We start from the raw sequence: 18,100 nt of genomic DNA, 5'->3' as shown, positions 1-18,100 counted from the left end.
AGAACGGTATCCTCGATAAACGGTAGGGATAGGTTTTGGTAGTGTTCCTTTTCAGCTTCACGCCAAGTGAGTTTATGATGCCAGTCACCTACGTCTATCCCCTGCTCGTGCTTCTCGCTTCTGTACGGCTTACCTGACGATGCATGCATATTCATCGAAAGCATGGATAATTATGTGTGCGTGTTCCACCTTGGAGATGCATTTGTCCGCGCACGGGCACGCAAAGCCAAACTCTCAACGAATGAAGCGATATAAACTGGTGGCGAGCAATTGATGATCTGCTTTCTAAAATATAGTTTCTCAAATAATTAGCAAGATCATCGAATGCTGCAGATTTGTTTCAGATGGAGAAGTGGCAAGTGGTTTCCATGAATGGAGTCTTATGCAATGACAGGAGTCAGAGGGCAGACAAGGGTCGGATACGAAGCGAGCCGTTGACTTTGGAGACAATTGTTGGATGTATATTGATACTATGCACCAACAATAATAACAAACTTGTTATCAATGCTGTCGCCACTGGTTCATGAAGATAACCGTTGGATAGGTAGGTACTAAGTGAACTGTCCCTGTTGGCTTGAGTTGAAAGCTGCATATAGACTATGTATGTAACAATACCAGAATTATACCTTGGCGACGGTCTATCGCACGCATAGCCTTCACCTGTTTGTTTTGTGGTATTGGTGATGGATTCAAGTCCCTCATTCTAATCATAGAGTATAGATGTACCGGTACCGACACTATTATCTCGCTAAGCAACAGTACGTAATTACCGTTCCTCGTCAGCAACTACCAAACTACCGGGCGACCATGGACTACTGCAAGACTACCTCCTAGGACTAGGACTATATCTAGTTAGATCCACTCTCTACTCTTTTCAACACGCTATTGAGTCCGCCGAGCGTTTCAAGTGTCCCCCAGATGGCCTCATTCACGAACCAACAGGCAATCTTGACATACCTACATACCTACTGCAAAGCTCTGAACCCCGATTCTTCGTCCACAGACAATTCGCTCAAAATCTCTTTCTCCAGTCTAATGCTGTCGATCATCTTGACTAACGGCTGAAGATATCCCTTATTGTTCCAATATGCGATATGCATCTCTGGGCTCAAGTAAAAGGGCGGCGCTCAGGCAATACTGTACTTTGTTATGGCTTGATATTACCTATCATCTCGTATAGTAGTCACCTGTGTGTTCTCATTCTTACTGATCATTCTTCAACTGCAACATCCTTGGCTAACGAGCTTTTGCTTCTTTTCTTCTTTTCAAGGTGGGATTAACCAACGGTCTACGCCAAGTCTGGTCCTTTGCCCCGGACCCTGTTCTCCTATCCCGTCCTCCTGATCCCCGTTTAATTAAAGCACCATGTTGATAGCATGTCCATGTCCATGTCCATTGTACACATTCTTATCAACCTTTTCCGTTTCCTTCTCCCAAATCCCTCACTCGTCATGACGATTGATCATTATATCCATCCATTCCCTTTGGCGCACTTGCCCATGTGCACTCTAAGCTTCCAATAGTATCGTAAACCCCGGCCTGCCAAAGCTACACAGACACCATGAAGCTGGCCGTTAGTTTCTCCGTGGCTTGAGCCCCCCTAATCGAGGCGAGAGATGAGAGAGATTGTCAATGGGGCAGGCCGCTCGGCCTCGTCTCTTCTCGTCATCAGCTAGACAGCACTTGCCTGTCGATCCTCCTCTCGCTACCGACTCGAGGAAAATTCGACATCTCACGTTTTATGGCGCCGAATGTCTTGGCCTTTGTGGACATTCGGACTTGAGCGTAAGACCTAATTATAAGTCTCAGATATTCATTCCGCATAGACTTCCCGTTTGGTTGCACTACGAGAAGCCTTGTTTGTTTTCCGTATTGGAGAATACAATGTCCATTCAATCGACACTTGTGTAAACACCTTGTCTTGGCTTGACTTTATGTACATGTACAAAACATAAGCCATGTTTTATCTACTGTGCCTCTCATGTGCCTTGCAAACATTACAGTGCTCACACAATGCGCCGCATGTGTTCGACTCGCCGCATCAAGCTGCAGTTGAGTTCCGTTGTTTCCGAACATGAGACAAAACAAGGGTGTTAATGATGTGATATTGTTCCATCCAGGAATGCCGGTCCAGGGTAAACTGCCTAAATGGTGTTGCAAACATGCAGTGCAACCAACCAGTTCGTGACTCGTGACTCTTGTCTATCCATACCAAACCACCCGCAATACAAACAAAATGGCATCATTCTTCGCCAAACACGATGACGATGTCAAGTAGAATTTGTCGGCTGTTTCGAATCATCTCCTGGTTGAGCGCATAAGGTACAAGAGCTCCTGCACAGCTTCCTGTGTAGTGTGCGCTGGAGTGAACATTCGAGTAACCAGTTCGATACCCTCCAAGTCGATTTTTGTTCTTGAAGGAAGTATGGTCCCCACCGCACCCGAGCCGAAGCATGATTCTCGATAAACAATCTCAGGCCTGCAGCATCTAGAGTCTCTGGGTTCAAAGTCGGCATCAACCCAGACCAGGGGGACCTGCTTGTTGCGGGAGATGGACAAGATATTCTCAAGCTCTCGCCGACCCTCGGAGTTGTTCAACAGACAAGTTGCCAGAACTATCGGGTGCCCTTCATCTGCAGACTTCAACACCTGCTCTATATAAACTGACCGCAGCTCTCGTTCAATCAGGTCGGAGCTGGGTGGCTTGCCCATGATATAGCTGTCGATTATCTGAGTTCTGGGGTCGACAAGCTGTGACTCAAGGGCTCCAAAGACGGCGGCTCTTGTCGAGGCCGAGGATCCGTTAAAGATCACAACCTTGCCCTTCGGTGAGGCAACTGCAGGAACCTCGACCGTACGAATTCCGAATGTCCGGCCGGCGGTTAAGTGTATGGTGGCCATGATGTGGTATCGTCGGGTTTATAGTCTTTGCAATGTGGTAGTTGACGAAGAGCCCCGGTAGAGGGTGTGCAACTCGAGAGTATGAAGATGTTTTGAGAATTTGGTCAAGTGGAAAAGTTGAGTAACACAAATAAAAGGCTTATTCTTGTTTATATATTTTCTCCAGAGAAAGCTTCGTCTACGCGGCGGTGAATAACCTTTCGGTTGCTGTCCGTAATCTCCATTTCCAACCATGACTTCGAAACTTACACGACAAACTCGTATACTCTTGGGTATATATAAACCTATAATAATATGGTGGTGCTTTTCATCTCCAAAGAGAGTAGCAACCTTAACAATAAGACCGCATATAAACCTATAAACGTGTGGATATAAGCAAGAAGACTGATTCATACCTCGCAAGTTCTTCTTACTTCTCAATCGAACGTCTTTAGTTGCTGGTAGATAAACACCACGGCTCCATAGCAGTATCACCACGTTAAAACGAATAGTCAAACTCAGCCTGAAGCTGCAGATTGACATATATATACACCACTTACCTGCAAGAGGTTCCAACGAAGAAAGATGACCATTTAGCGAAGCCATCAAAACCCTTGTTCATCCCTTTTACCTAACCCCCTATGTTGTACAGGAATGAAACAGTAATACCCACGAGTAAACACAATCCTTTCAGAAATGGACATCAATTCGAAGATTCATAATAGACAATTGAAAGGATGATATATACTTTTGCCGCAGAGTTGAACTTTTGACTTTGGAGGTCGGATGACTAGCCCCGGTTTGTCAGCGCGAGGGTGAACTGTATATCAGGACTTCATTTTCACCCAATCAACACATCGAATCAACATATAGGACCGTTTCATATGTTTAAAAAGGGCCTTCATATCCCGTGATATATCCAGATTTTGAACAATGCTTTACATGCGTGTGCTATCGTCGAATTCCCATCGCGGAGTCAATATATAAATTTAACACTATAGCCTACCCTATTGTGCGTAAGTCAGGTGTCTAAAATTGACTCAAACGTTGGCAGTTCTCTGTCTCATATTCTTCTTACGACAAGTAGAGAATATGAACTCTTTGATAAAGGTTTACAATGTTTCAAAGAGATATTATGAATGATAAGACACTTTGCACCTTGACGAAAAGAGAAGTGACCTTAACAGTAGGGCCCCAGAAGAACAACCGTAGAGATGCCAGTAGCCAAGTTCAGTAAAGCTGCAGGGCTATTAGAAGTGGTATCTATCGTCGAGCTTCCTATTAATATAGCACAAAACCATGTTTGGTAAAGCCACACCGAAAAGTTCCCGGCTACATAGAACATAGCATATGAATAGGATTGGTGTTCTTAACCACTAATGATCAGTATAATGGAATTCAGGTTATATGTATCATCATAAAGAAGTAGCTTCGATATGTGGAATTCAATGGCTCAAGTACATCTCATTGTGCGTATCAAGTTTGTAGGAGCTGGCTGCCTATACTTGATGATAGAAATTTCACTCCAAAGCTTTCCGATTGCGTGGTGTTGATACCAGTCACATGTCAAGTTTCATAAAAAAGAAAATTCTATTAACTCATTTTAAGTCTTTCAAAGTCAACATCCTCCAACAAAGACGATCCCTTCCACCAGAGGCGTATCCTTCACATGTAAATTTTGAGGGAATGCTCAACGATGACAATGACACGCTTGGATCAGCCACCTCAATCTCCCGCCCATCTCTTACAATAGAGGATAACATGATACCCTTCCAGCGCGATGGCAAAGTACCCGGAACGAGCAATGCTTAAAGCTGTGGTTCGTACTGATGCGTCCTGCGAAGAAGCAAGGTCATATCTGGGATACAAGCCAGGAGAGGTACATGTGACGCCAAGAGTAACAGGCCCGAGCAGCCTTTCTGGACTCTCGCGGCATCCAGAACTCCAAGAAGCAAAAAGGGAGTAGAAATACAACGAGAAACCCCGTATTTTCAAAAACAATCCCGTAATTAAAAAGAAACAAGGAGGGTATAAATTTGCTTTGCAGTGACTGTGGTCATCAAACTAATGACGCCATAGTCATGACAGCGAGATGTTTACTGGTTGATCTTCTCATTGATGGCGTTGGTAGTGTCTGCCTTCTTCTGGTGCAAGAAAGAGCTCAACCAAGAGAGAGTCTCGTTGCTGACGACGAGAACGGTGGTAACGGCAGCCTTTCCATGGGCGACGAGACCTCCCTGCTCAACCTTCTTGATTTCAGAGTTGTAGACCTGGAAGACATGGTCCTTGCCCTCAAGGCCCTTCTGGAGAGGAAACATGATGAGAGCGCGGGTATCTTGGTAGAGCTCGTCGGTGGGCTTCTTGACAGCAGGGAACTTCTCGTCGATGCGATCGAGGGTCTTGTCGCCTAGGTTGTCGACCTTCTGGACGTAAGGTGAGACATACTGGTAGCCTCTGGAGAAGTAGGGAACGACGGGGGCAGCAAAGGTCTGGTAGGCGGCGTCACTAAGTCTGATGGAGCGCTGACCGAGTTCGTTGGACTTGAAGGTGTGGACGCCGTCGCTGATAACAGGGTAGTTGAGGAGATGCTGCAAGAGTGTTAGTTTATGCTGCGGAGAAGTGCTACTGGTTTTACGTACTTGAATGAAAGCAGAGTATTGAGCAGGGCTCACGTCGCCGTTGACTTGGTGAGACATGGTGATGTTTGCAGGTTAATCGCGGAAAATCGGTATAAATCGAAGGGACGATAAGAGGTCGCAAGGTTCAAGATGAAGTCAATTGCTCGGTTGCGCAGGTACTAGGTCGAAGGAACAATCGAATAGCGTAACTTAAGTAAAGAAGCTTGGAACAGAGTTAGACCAGGTTGTGTAAGAGAGTAGAGCTTCAGGGAAGGTAGTGTAAAGTGGAAGAAGTTGGGCGAAGAGGGGAAGCGGGATGGTCGCAATTGAAGCGGGCCTGCAGAGACTAAAAAGTAGCAGCCGGGAAAGAGATGACGAGGAGGAGACAGCTGAGAGAAGAATTCGGGAAGCTTATGAAGGAGGGTGTGTGAGGTCAGAGAGGAGGAGGGGAGTATGGGATTGAGAGTTGGTTGGTGGGACGCCACAGGAAGAACGTTAGGTATGGCACTTACCTAGAGGTTTGATGATGATCTAGAGTCAGGCACTCGGGAGAAGAAGAAGGGGAACAAGATGGAAAGGGTTCCGTCTAGTACTTAATAAATGCACCGATGGATAGATGCAACCTACCCAGGGAAGTAGGGGGTCGATGAGACCGGAAAGTAACCCACCCTCACGAAAACGTCGAGGTCCAATTGTTGCAGCTGTTTTTTCGCCATCGCAAGCAGTTGGAGATGATGTCCAGGTTTGCATGTGCTAGAGAAAACATGTGCTTGTACTAGACCAGGTATCTTTTAGAGCTATTTTGGGTGAGTGGGTACTTGACGTAGCTTGGATGGTTTTGTACAACTTGAGCAATCTGTGGCTGATTCCATCCATGCCTTGAATCATTTGTTTTTGTTTCTCACGAGTCTCCCTTTTCGATCCGGAGGGATAAGGAGAGATGGAGAGATAGACAGAGATATAGATGGAGACTGTCATGCTAGACATGTGCGGTAAATCACATCTCAGCCACGAGTTTGACTGTCATTCTCGTTATCTCATGATAATTGCTCATCAATCCTCTGTACCTGGTAGTGGGGTCCATGTCCATGCTGTTGGTCTTTTGTCGTTTGTGACACCACCAGAGCTCAACATGATGGGTCGACTCAGCCGCATGCTCTGCATCTAAAGTGCTCATTCCTCGTTTCACTTGTCTCTTTGATTAATTGAGCAGGTACGGGTTTGGGTACTACTCGCGTAAATTGTCCCTGCCATGCAGCAAAATAAATGCAGGTGCAGGTGAAAGTGGAAGTGAAAGTGGTTTACATGTGAAAGTGGCTCCCACCTTCCCTTTCCCCTGCCCCTCACCCCACACTCACTTTCACTCACACTCTCACACTCACTCGCACTAGCAATAAACGCTTCCCTTTTTTCCCCCCAAACATCAAATCAAGATGCTCAATTCAAATTCAAGCTCCTCAACAATTTATCTTGCCAAGTTACTTCGTTGCTGACATCTATGACAATCGCCACACCAGCATCGACGCCATGCATTCTTGGCGTTGATCACAAATGACAAGAGAAGCAGCTGCAGTTGGCATAAGAAAGCTGTGTTCACTTTGGGTATCCCGAGAACATGAGATCTATCAGTTTAGGGCGCATACACTGATATCCGCAGTCGCGTACATTTACAAGCTTATCAGTATCCTCAAAAAGCTCTATTGGCACATGAAGATGAAGGGAATAGACGGAGTTAAGAACTCCGAAATCCCATAGAGTACTGTACGTTACGGATACTACACAATGCAATGCAATGTATAAGCAGATAATACAATTCCATCGTCATGATGCGTTTCTATACGACGCCTGTCCAAATCCGCGTCCTCTCGCATGCGTCAACAAGTGCTCGGTCACCGGCTAATCCCCGACTGAGGCTTATCTCAAAGTCTATTAAGCTACAACACAGCAGTCTGGGTAGCAATAGCAACCAGACCGAACTCGAATCCCTGATCCGCATCGTCGATTTCAGCCAAACAAACCCGTATCAGCCCATTGTCTCTGAACCTTCCTCGTTGCAGCCGTTACTCAGTTGGTGCGGCCGCCCTGTGAAGTGTTTGGGCTCTCGCAAATCCAAAGGCATTGATAAGAAACCAACCATCCTGTTGTCCGACATGACTGATGTCGTTCCATCTGCCGCGGCTCAGTCCGATATCAGACACGAGCTTGACGGATGGCCTCGGAAGCCAAGCTAAAATAATCGAGCTTGTTTCCAGAAAAGCGGCTCTGCCCCAGCGCGTTCGAGTCCCATGGCTACGAACTTGATTCCTCTTTCGAACATACTTCCTTTGCCGCATCACGTTGATGGGATCGCTCTTATTACCTTATCGACCGATCAGCTGGCTCAGAGCCCCAAGGATCCCTTGCTCGATGCCCGAACCGAACCCCCCTGCTACGTGGCATGCATCTCCTTCTTGTCCCCTGTCACTAAAGTCCTCCACGGCCCACTCACAGCCACTTTCACATGTCAGAAATACAACATTGGATTATGGTCTGTGAAATCATCAACGATTAGACATGAGAGCCCCCTTCAAAGTCTCAACCAGACTGGACGAGCTTCCCATGTAACCCTGATCGACCTTGTCTCCAGCGTCTTATTGCGCATGATGGGCAATGCCAAAAATGCAGGATAGCCATCTCTTAGTGGCACCGATCTACGCGCCAACATTCCTCTCTTCAAGCCACGGAGATTTTTGGCAGCTGGTGTTCAACGTCACACCGCAAAGGAACGGTTGGAGGATTTCCTGATATCGGGATTTTGCAGCATCTCTTGTTGGCTTATCTGTAGTGAGAACTCTCCTCCTGCATACTCTACGTCTTTCCGGCATGCCGTGATAGCTGCAGCACACACCCTCTGTGAGTTCCGTTACTCCGCAACCTGGTGAACGACGAATGTCTAAAAACCTCTACGCATCACATGTGTGAGGTTGATTGATCTTCCTGTTGCTATTCCTATCGTGAAAATAGCAGCTGAACCCGACGGCATATCTTTTGACTTGTCGGGAGATGTGGGTTTCTACGCCTTGCATCCAATCTGGAGCTAACGTTAGTTGACAGCCCTACATAACTTATGTTGTTCCCTTCCTTGACATCTCCAAGAGCCGCTCGCCTTGATTGATCTGGGATCCAGAGCTTGGTGGCTGTGGGTATACACATACTCGAGGCCCTCCTCCACTTCTGCCGTCTTTACCGCAATGACGGTTCACGACTCTGGCCGAGTTTGCCGGGCTGCATATTCGCGGCAGAGCCTTGTGAGCGCCTGGAGCTATCTCACACGCTCCTTCAATATTCACGCAAGAACAGGCAAATACTCAAAGTTCCTGCGTTTCCTGACAACTTGCCAACTCATGCGTACCTTTTTGAGTTGATTACGGGTTGTCAGGATATTGGTAAAGAAATATCTCGTTTACTATTGGAGTTGTTGGGGTGCTGACAACAACCTCGTCCACTAGCTACCTAGCATAGTACAGTGCTGACATGACGTATCAGGCCGCACGATAGGCACGCACAGATGGAGTTTACCGCCGCGTTCTTATATGAAGATCTCCTAGTGTCTCAGTTGAGCGCACCCAGTTATCATATCCATATCAACATTCAGTTGAAGAGGGACGTGTCCTACAAATCAATATGTTGGCTTCTCTCATCAAAGCTCAATTGGTTGCGCGTCCCTTTAGCCGGCGATCTGTGGCTGGCTGTACCGCTGTCAGGCGTGAAAATTATGGACTATTGAGCTGCACGCTGTGATAGATCATCGTGGTCCTTCCTGTGTCAGTGGTTACCGCATATTTGGTGCATCACATGTGCCACCATGAAGATTAAATGTGCGTCACAAAAAGTTGTCGGAACAACCTGACGGGTATATTTGTTGCTATATCTCACTTTAAACACCTATCTCACTCGTTTTCATTCACCTTTCTCTCTATTCTTGCGCCGTGAATTGTTCATTTTTGTGCTACGTTTGGGTACTATATCAGGACCAGATCGAATCCTACCATGAAGTCCTACAGCCTTGTCGCATTGGCGTTGATCGCCAATCCTTCTTATTGTCTTAATAAGGGCGAAAACATCCATCTTCAATGGTCGCTATGTGACCGGGACGCAGCAGCCGTTCTGGAGAAGCTGGGCGAGGAAGTTCGTGCGCCTTACAAACAAAACCCGATCACATATTTCGATACGATGCCGCCAACACACGCGCAGCAAGGCGTGATGTTTCGCACAAAGGTCAACAAAGGTGACCCTTTTTCTGTCATCAAGGTTCGCTTCGATGAGAAGCCCGCCCGTCTGCCTCCCGGCGCGGATTGTGTCTGGGACCGATATGGAGACTATATCCCTTATACGTGTGGAGCGCGGTATCTGTTAAGCGACAAGACAAAGGAAATATGGAGCGAGGATCAAGTTCGCTTCGCCGAGAAGTACGACGACATTGACTGGGATGGTCTTGTCCCTTACGGACCATTCCCTGACGGCAAATGGAAGTTGAAGATCTTGGGACATAAAGCAAAGCTTGATGATGTTGTAGCTGGAAAATTGCACCTCATGGAGATTGAGTTGTCAACCCCCAAGCTTGGATCCGAGGAAGTCTACGATAAGGTGACTGAGTATTTTGAAGAACACGGAGTGTTGCTCTGTGATCCCCAGCAATCGAAGACGGTGCGGCTATTCCGTGACCGGGGACTTATCGACGGCCAAGTGAGTGAGGAACTGTGAGAATCTGCATGCCTGTGGTTCGCTCTTGAGATATGGGGCATGACATTTCTGATACCTTGATTTTGTTGAGCGGCTGGAATGCATTGATTCTTCTCGTTTCCTGCGCTTGGTTCCCTTTGCATAGCGCGAGGTGCATCGTCAACCTCGATTTATACAGCCGAGGATCCTTGTTCACAATTGTGCTTTATAACGGCCTTTACATCATTTCGGGATATTTGGAAGAACACGACAGATAACTAGTTTACTATTTCAATTAATTTTGGTGTTCAGGGACTCTGTTGAGTGAGTCCCTATGAAGCTCAATTTCGCATTTGACCACAATATAACCAGCTGAACTCGTGAACACCAATGTCAGAACATACCTCGCAAGTCCGAGTTCATCAAAAGTTCTAAAATCACGCAACGGGATCTCAAGAGCTGCTCGCACTTCTGGTGTGACACTGATGAGATCTCTGCCCGTTTTCTTTTTATTGATCGATAGCTCTATATCTAGCAGCACACTGTTTCTACAGCTGGCCACGAGCATTAGGAATTTCCTTGAGAACAGTATTTCTTAGCGAAGCATTGGTGTACTGATTTCTTGACAGATTGTACGTTTCCCAGTGTCTGACTACACCACCGCTTGAGCTACACGTAGAACTGCTCCAACTGCGTGCGATGACCGTCAATAAGATAAGTAAATGGCAATTGTTCACTTTTATATACAATTCTGAATTGCTTTCTGGTAGTAACATGAGAAGCTTTAATACAGGCTCACACAGGAAGCAAATGCCTTTCGTGTTTGGGCAACCCCTGACATAGGTGCTATAAGATAATTGCTCACGCAAACTTGATGACAGAACATTACTTCTCTGTCAACTACTAATCGACTAAACTATGTTATGCTAATGAGATAGACTAAAAGATATAGTTAGTATATGCACATTTATGTATTGTTCGAATACGTTTGTTAATACCAGTTGCAGCCAAGTGATTTGTTACACGTCCTTGAAAATACTGCCGAGGACAAGAAAAAAACCCACTTGATTGAATTCATGCCTCGAGCAAGGACCTCGGTATCAAGTCCGTATTCTCACTGAGACTCTTCAGGAAGTACAACTCTATTACACCAATGTGGCTCACTGTCCTCAAGCCATGACTGTCTAGTACCTCCAATCTCTTAGCACAATCCAGTCAAAGACGTATAAATATGCATACTCTTACACCACAAAGCTCCTCAAGGTCAATGTAAATCCCGCCTTCTAAGCACCAGGCTCGTGTTCAGAAAATCTAGCAGAATCGTGACTCGGATTTCCACTACATTGGCAGGTACTCCCAAGTTTGTTGAGTCTTGCCTAGAACTACATAAACAGACTCCTTAACATTGACACGTATACTCTAAGCAATCACTTATGCCCAAAGTATGTGTGAGACATCCCACGCTTGGATATCATCAGTATCGGTTGAGGGGTCTGGGATCGTCATCTCTAATAGAAACTGTACCACGGCTGCCATACCGAACGTCATTGTGATTAGGACAATCGAATCCCACTGGAGGAGATAGAATTCCAAAGAACTTAAGGAGAAGGACAAAAGTCTAAATGCTCAGGGTGCCCATAGTCTTACCATCGTCATCGTCTCAAAGTTACACGAACCTACACTTCTTCAGGCATACACGATTACAGAGATGACCTTACATCCAGCCCCTCGAATCTAAAGGAAAACTTGATCAAGATACAACCCGGATGGATATCATGTTTGCTACTGAATCAGCCAATACATACGAAGACATTTTATCTTTACGGCTCTTTCAACTGCCTTGACGTCAGTGGAGTACATAAGAGTGTTTGTTAATATAAATCGATAGTAGTGCTACACATGGAACAAGGTGTGCAAATGCGGTTGCTGGCAAACGCCTTGTCTTCCAAGACTAAAGTTGCACATATGTACACCAGTGTTTGCCTCAACCATTTTGATTAGAATACACTCGTGAAGAGATATGCCTAGAAGTCATCCCATCTGGAGAAATAGTGTCTCATCGTTTCACTTGAGTCATGGGATTGGAAAAGCATATAGTCGTGAAGAAGATTATCTATTACTAATTCTCAATGAATGCGAGAAGCAAAGTCCACCCCCGAAGTCAGGCCGTCGGCCCGGGTATCACCACCATCCCAGAACCCATGTAACCATGAAAGACAACACAGGCCTTGTGTGACGGCAGCACGAGCATGCCATCTCCCGTCGTCGTCTCATGTCACGCCACCTCCTCGCCTCACAAACAACATCAAAATCCCATCCGTTCTAACATTTCTTGTCGTGTCCATTAAAGGAGAGATAAGCCGTATGCGTCATTAAAGCCTCGAAAAACCTGCCCTGTCATGTCCATTCACCTCGTTTCCATTTCTCCATAATGTGAAGATTCTTCCGCAAACCGACTCCTTGCACCGAGGAAATATGCTAAGGGTCCCAAAAGATCGAGGTACAGGCGTGAATTATGTAACAAACATGTGCAACGTAAAAAGCATTAAACGTCAAAATCGAATCCATCCTTGATTTAGAGGAGGAGCATAGCGAGACCAGCAGCGGCGATGACGCCCATAGGGGCACCAGTCATCTGAGCAACAGCCTATGAACTATTAGTAAATGCTGGAGAATATTGTGTGAGTATGTGTGTGAACTTACAGCGTTGTCAGTTTCGGTAGAAGAAGCGCTGGCGGAGGCCTCAGTGCCAGTAGCAGTGCCAGAGCCCTCGGTGACGGTGGAGGCGTCAGTAACAGTCTCCGAAACAGATCCAGACTCGGACTCAGAACCGGTAGTAACGGTGGTCAGAGTTCGGACGACCTCGGTGCCATCAGTGGTGAATGTGGTGACCTCAGCAGTGTCAGCAGAGTCGGTCTCAGAACCGGTGGTAACGGTGGTCAGAGTTCGAACAACAGCAGTGCCGTCGGTGGTGAAGGTAGTGACCTGAGCGGACTCGGTCTCGTCAGAAGCGGAAGCAGAGGCAGAGGCAGAAGCAGTCTCGATAGGCTCAATGATGGTGGATCCACCAGAGGTGTAGGTGGTCAGGGCGACACCGCCGAGGATCTCCTTGATGGTGCTGGTAACCTCATCACCTGCAGAGTTGGTGAAAACACTAGTGTAGGTGCTGACAGAGAGGTCATCCTCGTTGCCGCCAGTGGCAGTGCCGCTAATGGTGGAAACGGCGGAGGTGATAGTAGTGTCACTCTCAACAAGGGTGCTCAGGACAGTTCGGACGGCACCAGTGCCAGTAGCAGAGGCCGAGACGGAGCCAGCACTACCAGTAGTAATCTGAACACCAGCTTGGCGGCAGAGCGCAAGGCCGTAGGCGACAACAGCAGCGGCCTGCTCAGAGTTGCAGATAGCAGCGGAGCAGTCACGGAGACCGTAGATGAAGTCCTGGTTGGTGCACAGGCAGCTAACATCACCAGCGTCACATCCAAGCTCCTTGGACTTGGCAGCGCTAACCATGTTGCCAGCACAAGTTTGCTGTGGCGAGTTAGCGGTGCGCTATTGGGTATTCGAGATTTTGACTTACACCACACTGGGGGAGGTCGCCGGAGCTCTGAGCAGCGGCGGCAGCAACAAGGCCGAAAACGGTGAGGAGAGAAGACTTCATCTTGACGATTTTGATTGATTGAATCGGAGTCTGGGCGGTGTGTTAGTTAAGAACTGAGGCGATCTTTGTAGCGACAGAAAGATGGCGATGGTAACGAAGGTGGGTTTGCGAGCGAAGCAGGTGAGTGAGGGGAGCGAGAGGAAGTTGGGCAGTGAATCACTGCAAACAAGGGCGGCGGCTCTGTGAATAAATGAAGTGCGAGCCCAGGAGGCCTACGCCTGAGGCATGCGAGTGATGTTTGCGTGAGACACCAGGGGACGTGTATCACTTGAGGTATGGAAGAGCCGAGAGCAACGTGTGCAACCCTGAGCACCTCGTAATGTGATTTCCAGTGCTTGCGTTCCGATGCAGAATTACACAAGCGCAAAAGTTGGAATGAGGGAATCTCGCAGGCAAGCAAACAGAGCCGACAAGAAAGCAGGAGGAAGAGGGGGTACCTGGAACAGGAATCGAGTGATGGTGACTTACAGTAATATGTGACAACGAAAGCGATCGATCTCGTGTGAGAGTGAGACGAAGTGAGACTGGCCTGAAGTTTCTGGGGAGAGGATGTGTGAGGTGTTGGAATGAAGAATCTTGACTGATACTGATGCGGAACAAGAGGGAGAAGTTGTTACTTTAATAAGAGCAGGCAGGAGTGGGAAGTGGGAGGTGGGAACCAGAATCTTGATCTTGGCGTGACGGTTGTTTACGTTAAGCTGGCAGGTGCGAGGTGTGCTGCGCTGGTGGTATCCGTAAGGCAGGAGCAATTACAAGGCAGGCAAGCTAAAGCTCCCCTGCCCCAAAAAGTACGGTTCTCAACTTGGCATTGGCGGTCTGGCAGGGAAAGCACGGCACGATTTGGCCTGGGCCAACCTCTCTGGGGTTCTGTCTACGTCTACGTCCATCTTGCATTGAGAGGAAACTTCCATCACAAATTGAAGCGTAAATCTGCTAAGTGCGCACCTAACCTTGCTGGTTGGCTTGGAGCAACCCAGCGCGCGGGAGGGGCCCACTCTAGCAGGACCCTAGTAGCCGGAGCTAGAGGTCCACTTCACTGGGTACCTACAGCACCGCTAAACTAGACTGCGCGGACCGCCAAAGACACGGACGGAGGCCCCCTTGTAGGTTATGATGCTGTGCTCATCAATGGCAGAAGGACATTGTGATGAGCCAAGTCTATTACAACTGTTTTTCTTTTTTGCTCCGGGCCTAGGCCACGGAAATTGAGTCAATGCGAGCAACTCATGTTCAGATTCAGACGTCAGTGCAGCCGTAAAGTACACGATGAGGTCAGACCATTGGGTGCAATGGGCTGCACAGCACAGTACAGAGTACTGTAATTATGTACATACTTGGTTTACCCTTGTCAAAGATACTTGACCACGTCAGTGAAGTTGATGTAAGTCTTTGTGGCGGTCTCCCAGTTAAGGTGCTTACAAAGGTAGCTGGCATTCTGGCGACTCTTGGACTCTGCGTGGATCCTTTGCTCCGCCGACAAAGTATCGGTATCCTAAGCGAATGCAGTGTGCTTGATGCGATTGAAAAATGTTTCAGTATTAGATTACACACATTATCAAGGAGCAATTGGAGAAGCAACAAGGAGAAGAAGAAGAAGAAAAGCCCCAATAGGTGGGTGGTTGCTGGTACCTACTAACTTGGGTACCTGCTGGGGGGCCAGGCGGGCTGCCACGCTAGATCGCCAACCACCCGCATCGGCACCCACTTCTGGCGCACAGAGCTTTGGGATACCTCGCAAAACACGATTGACAAAGTAGGTAATATTCGCATGTAGTCTGCCTGTTCAACCCGAAACTCGATGTCCTCGTTTGGTCTAACCTGTTTGCTAAAGTGCTAGTGCACCTGAATAACCCAAACTCAAGTGTACTTGCACGCTGTGCAGGCTAGCCAAAGCTTCGTGTCGCGCATAGTTGAGTCGGTCCTACCACTAACAAGAGGCAAAGATAGAGCTGGAGCTGACGAGCCACGAAAAAACTGGATATTACCTCTGATCTATGACGGAAGTCCCCTGCGTGCACTTTCCCAGAGAGACGGTAGAAAATGATCTAATACCTCAAGAACAGGCAGGAAAGACTTCGTACGCCGAGCCGGAATCACGGCCTCAGACCAGAATTGTGAGCAGGCATGACGATTGCCAATATGGGGTGCTGCCTGCCAAAAGTCATGCTGCTGTGGTTCCTGTCACGGAAACCGTGAGCTTTACCAAGCAATCACAGTCTCGTTGCCCTGGACTCTGATCCCCAACATCACAAGTACCTGGCGGGTAGCCCATAATACGTGTGATATTGCGTACTATGTACGGCGTATCCAATCCTCGACATCTTAGTGAGGTCTATCGTCGTTTGGCCAGTGGTGCTACGACTGTCTCCGATTCGTCAATTACCCCTGCGCCAGTCTATCCTTGGCAATCCCCCAAAAACAAGTTCAGGTCGACTTGCTGCACTAGCCCTCTCGATCCCCTGGCAACCGGGAGACGGAATCATGTTCTTCTTTTTTCCTGGGGAACTTTTTCTCGATTGAGATGGGATGAGTTGGAGATATGGTGATGCTAGTGATCAAAGGGTGCGTACATGTCTCAGGAACAGATAACACAGACAAGTACAGAGTACAATGTGTGCCCAATATCATTATGTCCGATTGCTATTTGTCAGTATCCGTACAGCCATGCCGAATCCCAGTTTTCATTTCGCATTATTGTCTTATCAGGTTTTCTCGCTCAACTTCCACAGCATCGCAGCATTTAGCAGAGAATGGCACTCATTCTTGATATTTCGGAGGCCAGCCCCACTCGAGCCAAGTCACTCTATCGTTCCACTTACACTGTACCGGTAAACATGCATCCAATATCCATTTCAACGTTCAATCGAGTCTTAAAATGCTCAGTTCCCTGTTCAGCTGGCTCTGATGAACTGTGCCCAGACTGGCCACGCAGCCGGCCAAGCCACTTAAGCCACAAATCGATAGCCAAGCAGACCAGGGGACCTGCCAAAATATGGGCCTTTGATGTCATGGACCGCATCATCATCGGTTTTTTTTTTCTCTCGCTTGTGGCCCAAGCTTAACCTCTCTAGCTTCCATCGCGGTGAGGGGACCTTGTCGAGCTGGACCGTCCTGGCCTGGACCTTGTAGTGTGAAGCCTGGACCTTATAGTACAGTCTCCATCCATCCCAACGTCACTCACCACCCTCAGGCCTCCCCAGTTTCATTTTCATCTCAACGCAATGCAAGGTAATACAATGCTTCTTCCCGTCATCATGACAATCTTGCCAACTGGCGATTTTCTCGTTTCATGTTTCTTTCCCGATCGTGTGTTAAACGTGATCTATCCATGATCTCCACTATGGTTGATGGTTGATCTTACATGAAGGTTCTTGTGTCGAAAAAGACAGCAAATATTGTCTGTAACAGAGTCGGAACGTCGCTCCGATTATGGAATTTCGTAGCTGAGACATGTCGCTCTTTCCAGCCACCATCTGACTTGCAGATCGCATATCGTGGCTGGTTCTCCCTTTTTTGTCACAATGTCTAGTTCTCCAACAATCTCATTCGACAGATCTGATATCGCCAACCCTCCCTTTTAATAACAGGTAATTTGTAGTCTAATTGCGAGGCTGGTGCATACTCTGAAACCGGATTATTCATCAGGTGTTGGTTTCATTCGTGTGCATTACGAGCTGTGTAACTAAACCATACAGCAATTTGTCCCCTTGCGCTCTAGGGTGGCCATGTTTTTCCCTTACTTCGAACTTGCTTTCACCTCCTGACTTTTGTCTCTCTTATTTGCTTCTTCAGATCCAGATGTATAAAATAGGGTTCTGCAGGATGTGACATTGTCTGGATTGATAGATGATCGTTGGTATTGACTTTAGTGGCTAATCATTGATCAGCACGTTGAACCGGCCGGGCCGGTAAGAATGCAGCCGCTGAGAATTAAAAAACTTGACAATGGAACAAAGAAGGCGTAACTAGTTAGTAGATCAGCTTATGCCATTTAAGATCAAGCTCTTATGCTGCTTGCTTTCCCACTCTGTAAAATCCAGACCCTAACTTGATGTCACATGAGTGTGCCTCAACCAGAGTTTAGAGTCCTTAACTTATTACTACCGATACATCTGACATCAAGACTGGTACTTTTTTTTTTTTTTTTAGAAAACTTTACGACCCAGGACAGCAAGACAAGAGTAAGCTGTCTTGAATCTTATTTTTATACTGAACGGGAAAAGTTCGAGTCCGTGGAGGCTTA

The 18,100-nt window shown here is 47.3% G+C and overlaps 5 protein-coding genes across 5 annotated transcripts; 2 read left to right on the top strand and 3 right to left on the bottom strand.

The window, feature by feature from the left end:
• Positions 1-2,298: 2,298 nt before the first annotated feature.
• Positions 2,299-2,901, bottom strand: FGSG_05178 (uncharacterized protein; the record flags this gene model as incomplete). The annotated part of the gene is made up of 1 exon (XM_011325381.1): positions 2,299-2,901. The coding sequence occupies one exon, from the start codon at positions 2,899-2,901 to the stop codon at positions 2,299-2,301; it is 603 nt and encodes a 200-aa protein (XP_011323683.1).
• Positions 2,902-4,390: 1,489 nt separating this feature from the next.
• Positions 4,391-6,035, bottom strand: FGSG_05177 (uncharacterized protein). Its single transcript, XM_011325380.1, has 3 exons — positions 6,011-6,035; positions 5,520-5,721; positions 4,391-5,468 (listed from the first exon to the last, which is right to left on the bottom strand). Exons 2-3 carry the CDS (start codon positions 5,574-5,576, stop codon positions 4,977-4,979), a joined length of 549 nt encoding a protein of 182 aa, XP_011323682.1. The 5' UTR covers positions 5,577-5,721; positions 6,011-6,035; the 3' UTR covers positions 4,391-4,976.
• Positions 6,036-7,324: 1,289 nt separating this feature from the next.
• On the top strand, positions 7,325-7,729 carry FGSG_12696 (uncharacterized protein; the record flags this gene model as incomplete). The annotated part of the gene is made up of 1 exon (XM_011325379.1): positions 7,325-7,729. One exon carries the CDS (start codon positions 7,325-7,327, stop codon positions 7,727-7,729), a length of 405 nt encoding a protein of 134 aa, XP_011323681.1.
• A 1,798-nt stretch (positions 7,730-9,527) lies between these two features.
• On the top strand, positions 9,528-10,241 carry FGSG_05176 (uncharacterized protein; the record flags this gene model as incomplete). The annotated part of the gene is made up of 1 exon (XM_011325378.1): positions 9,528-10,241. The coding sequence occupies one exon, from the start codon at positions 9,528-9,530 to the stop codon at positions 10,239-10,241; it is 714 nt and encodes a 237-aa protein (XP_011323680.1).
• A 2,052-nt stretch (positions 10,242-12,293) lies between these two features.
• On the bottom strand, positions 12,294-14,490 carry FGSG_05175 (uncharacterized protein). Its single transcript, XM_011325377.1, has 4 exons — positions 14,326-14,490; positions 13,777-13,887; positions 12,903-13,727; positions 12,294-12,846 (listed from the first exon to the last, which is right to left on the bottom strand). The coding sequence occupies exons 2-4, from the start codon at positions 13,855-13,857 to the stop codon at positions 12,775-12,777; spliced, it is 978 nt and encodes a 325-aa protein (XP_011323679.1). The 5' UTR covers positions 13,858-13,887; positions 14,326-14,490; the 3' UTR covers positions 12,294-12,774.
• Between the last annotated feature and the right edge of the window lie 3,610 nt (positions 14,491-18,100).

This window comes from Fusarium graminearum, chromosome 3 (assembly GCF_000240135.3).
Source record: "Fusarium graminearum PH-1 chromosome 3, whole genome shotgun sequence".
NCBI classification, from domain to species: Eukaryota; Fungi; Ascomycota; class Sordariomycetes; order Hypocreales; family Nectriaceae; genus Fusarium; species Fusarium graminearum.
The sequence above is the reverse complement of the archived record's forward strand: the minus strand, read 5'-3'. Positions and strand labels throughout refer to the sequence as shown.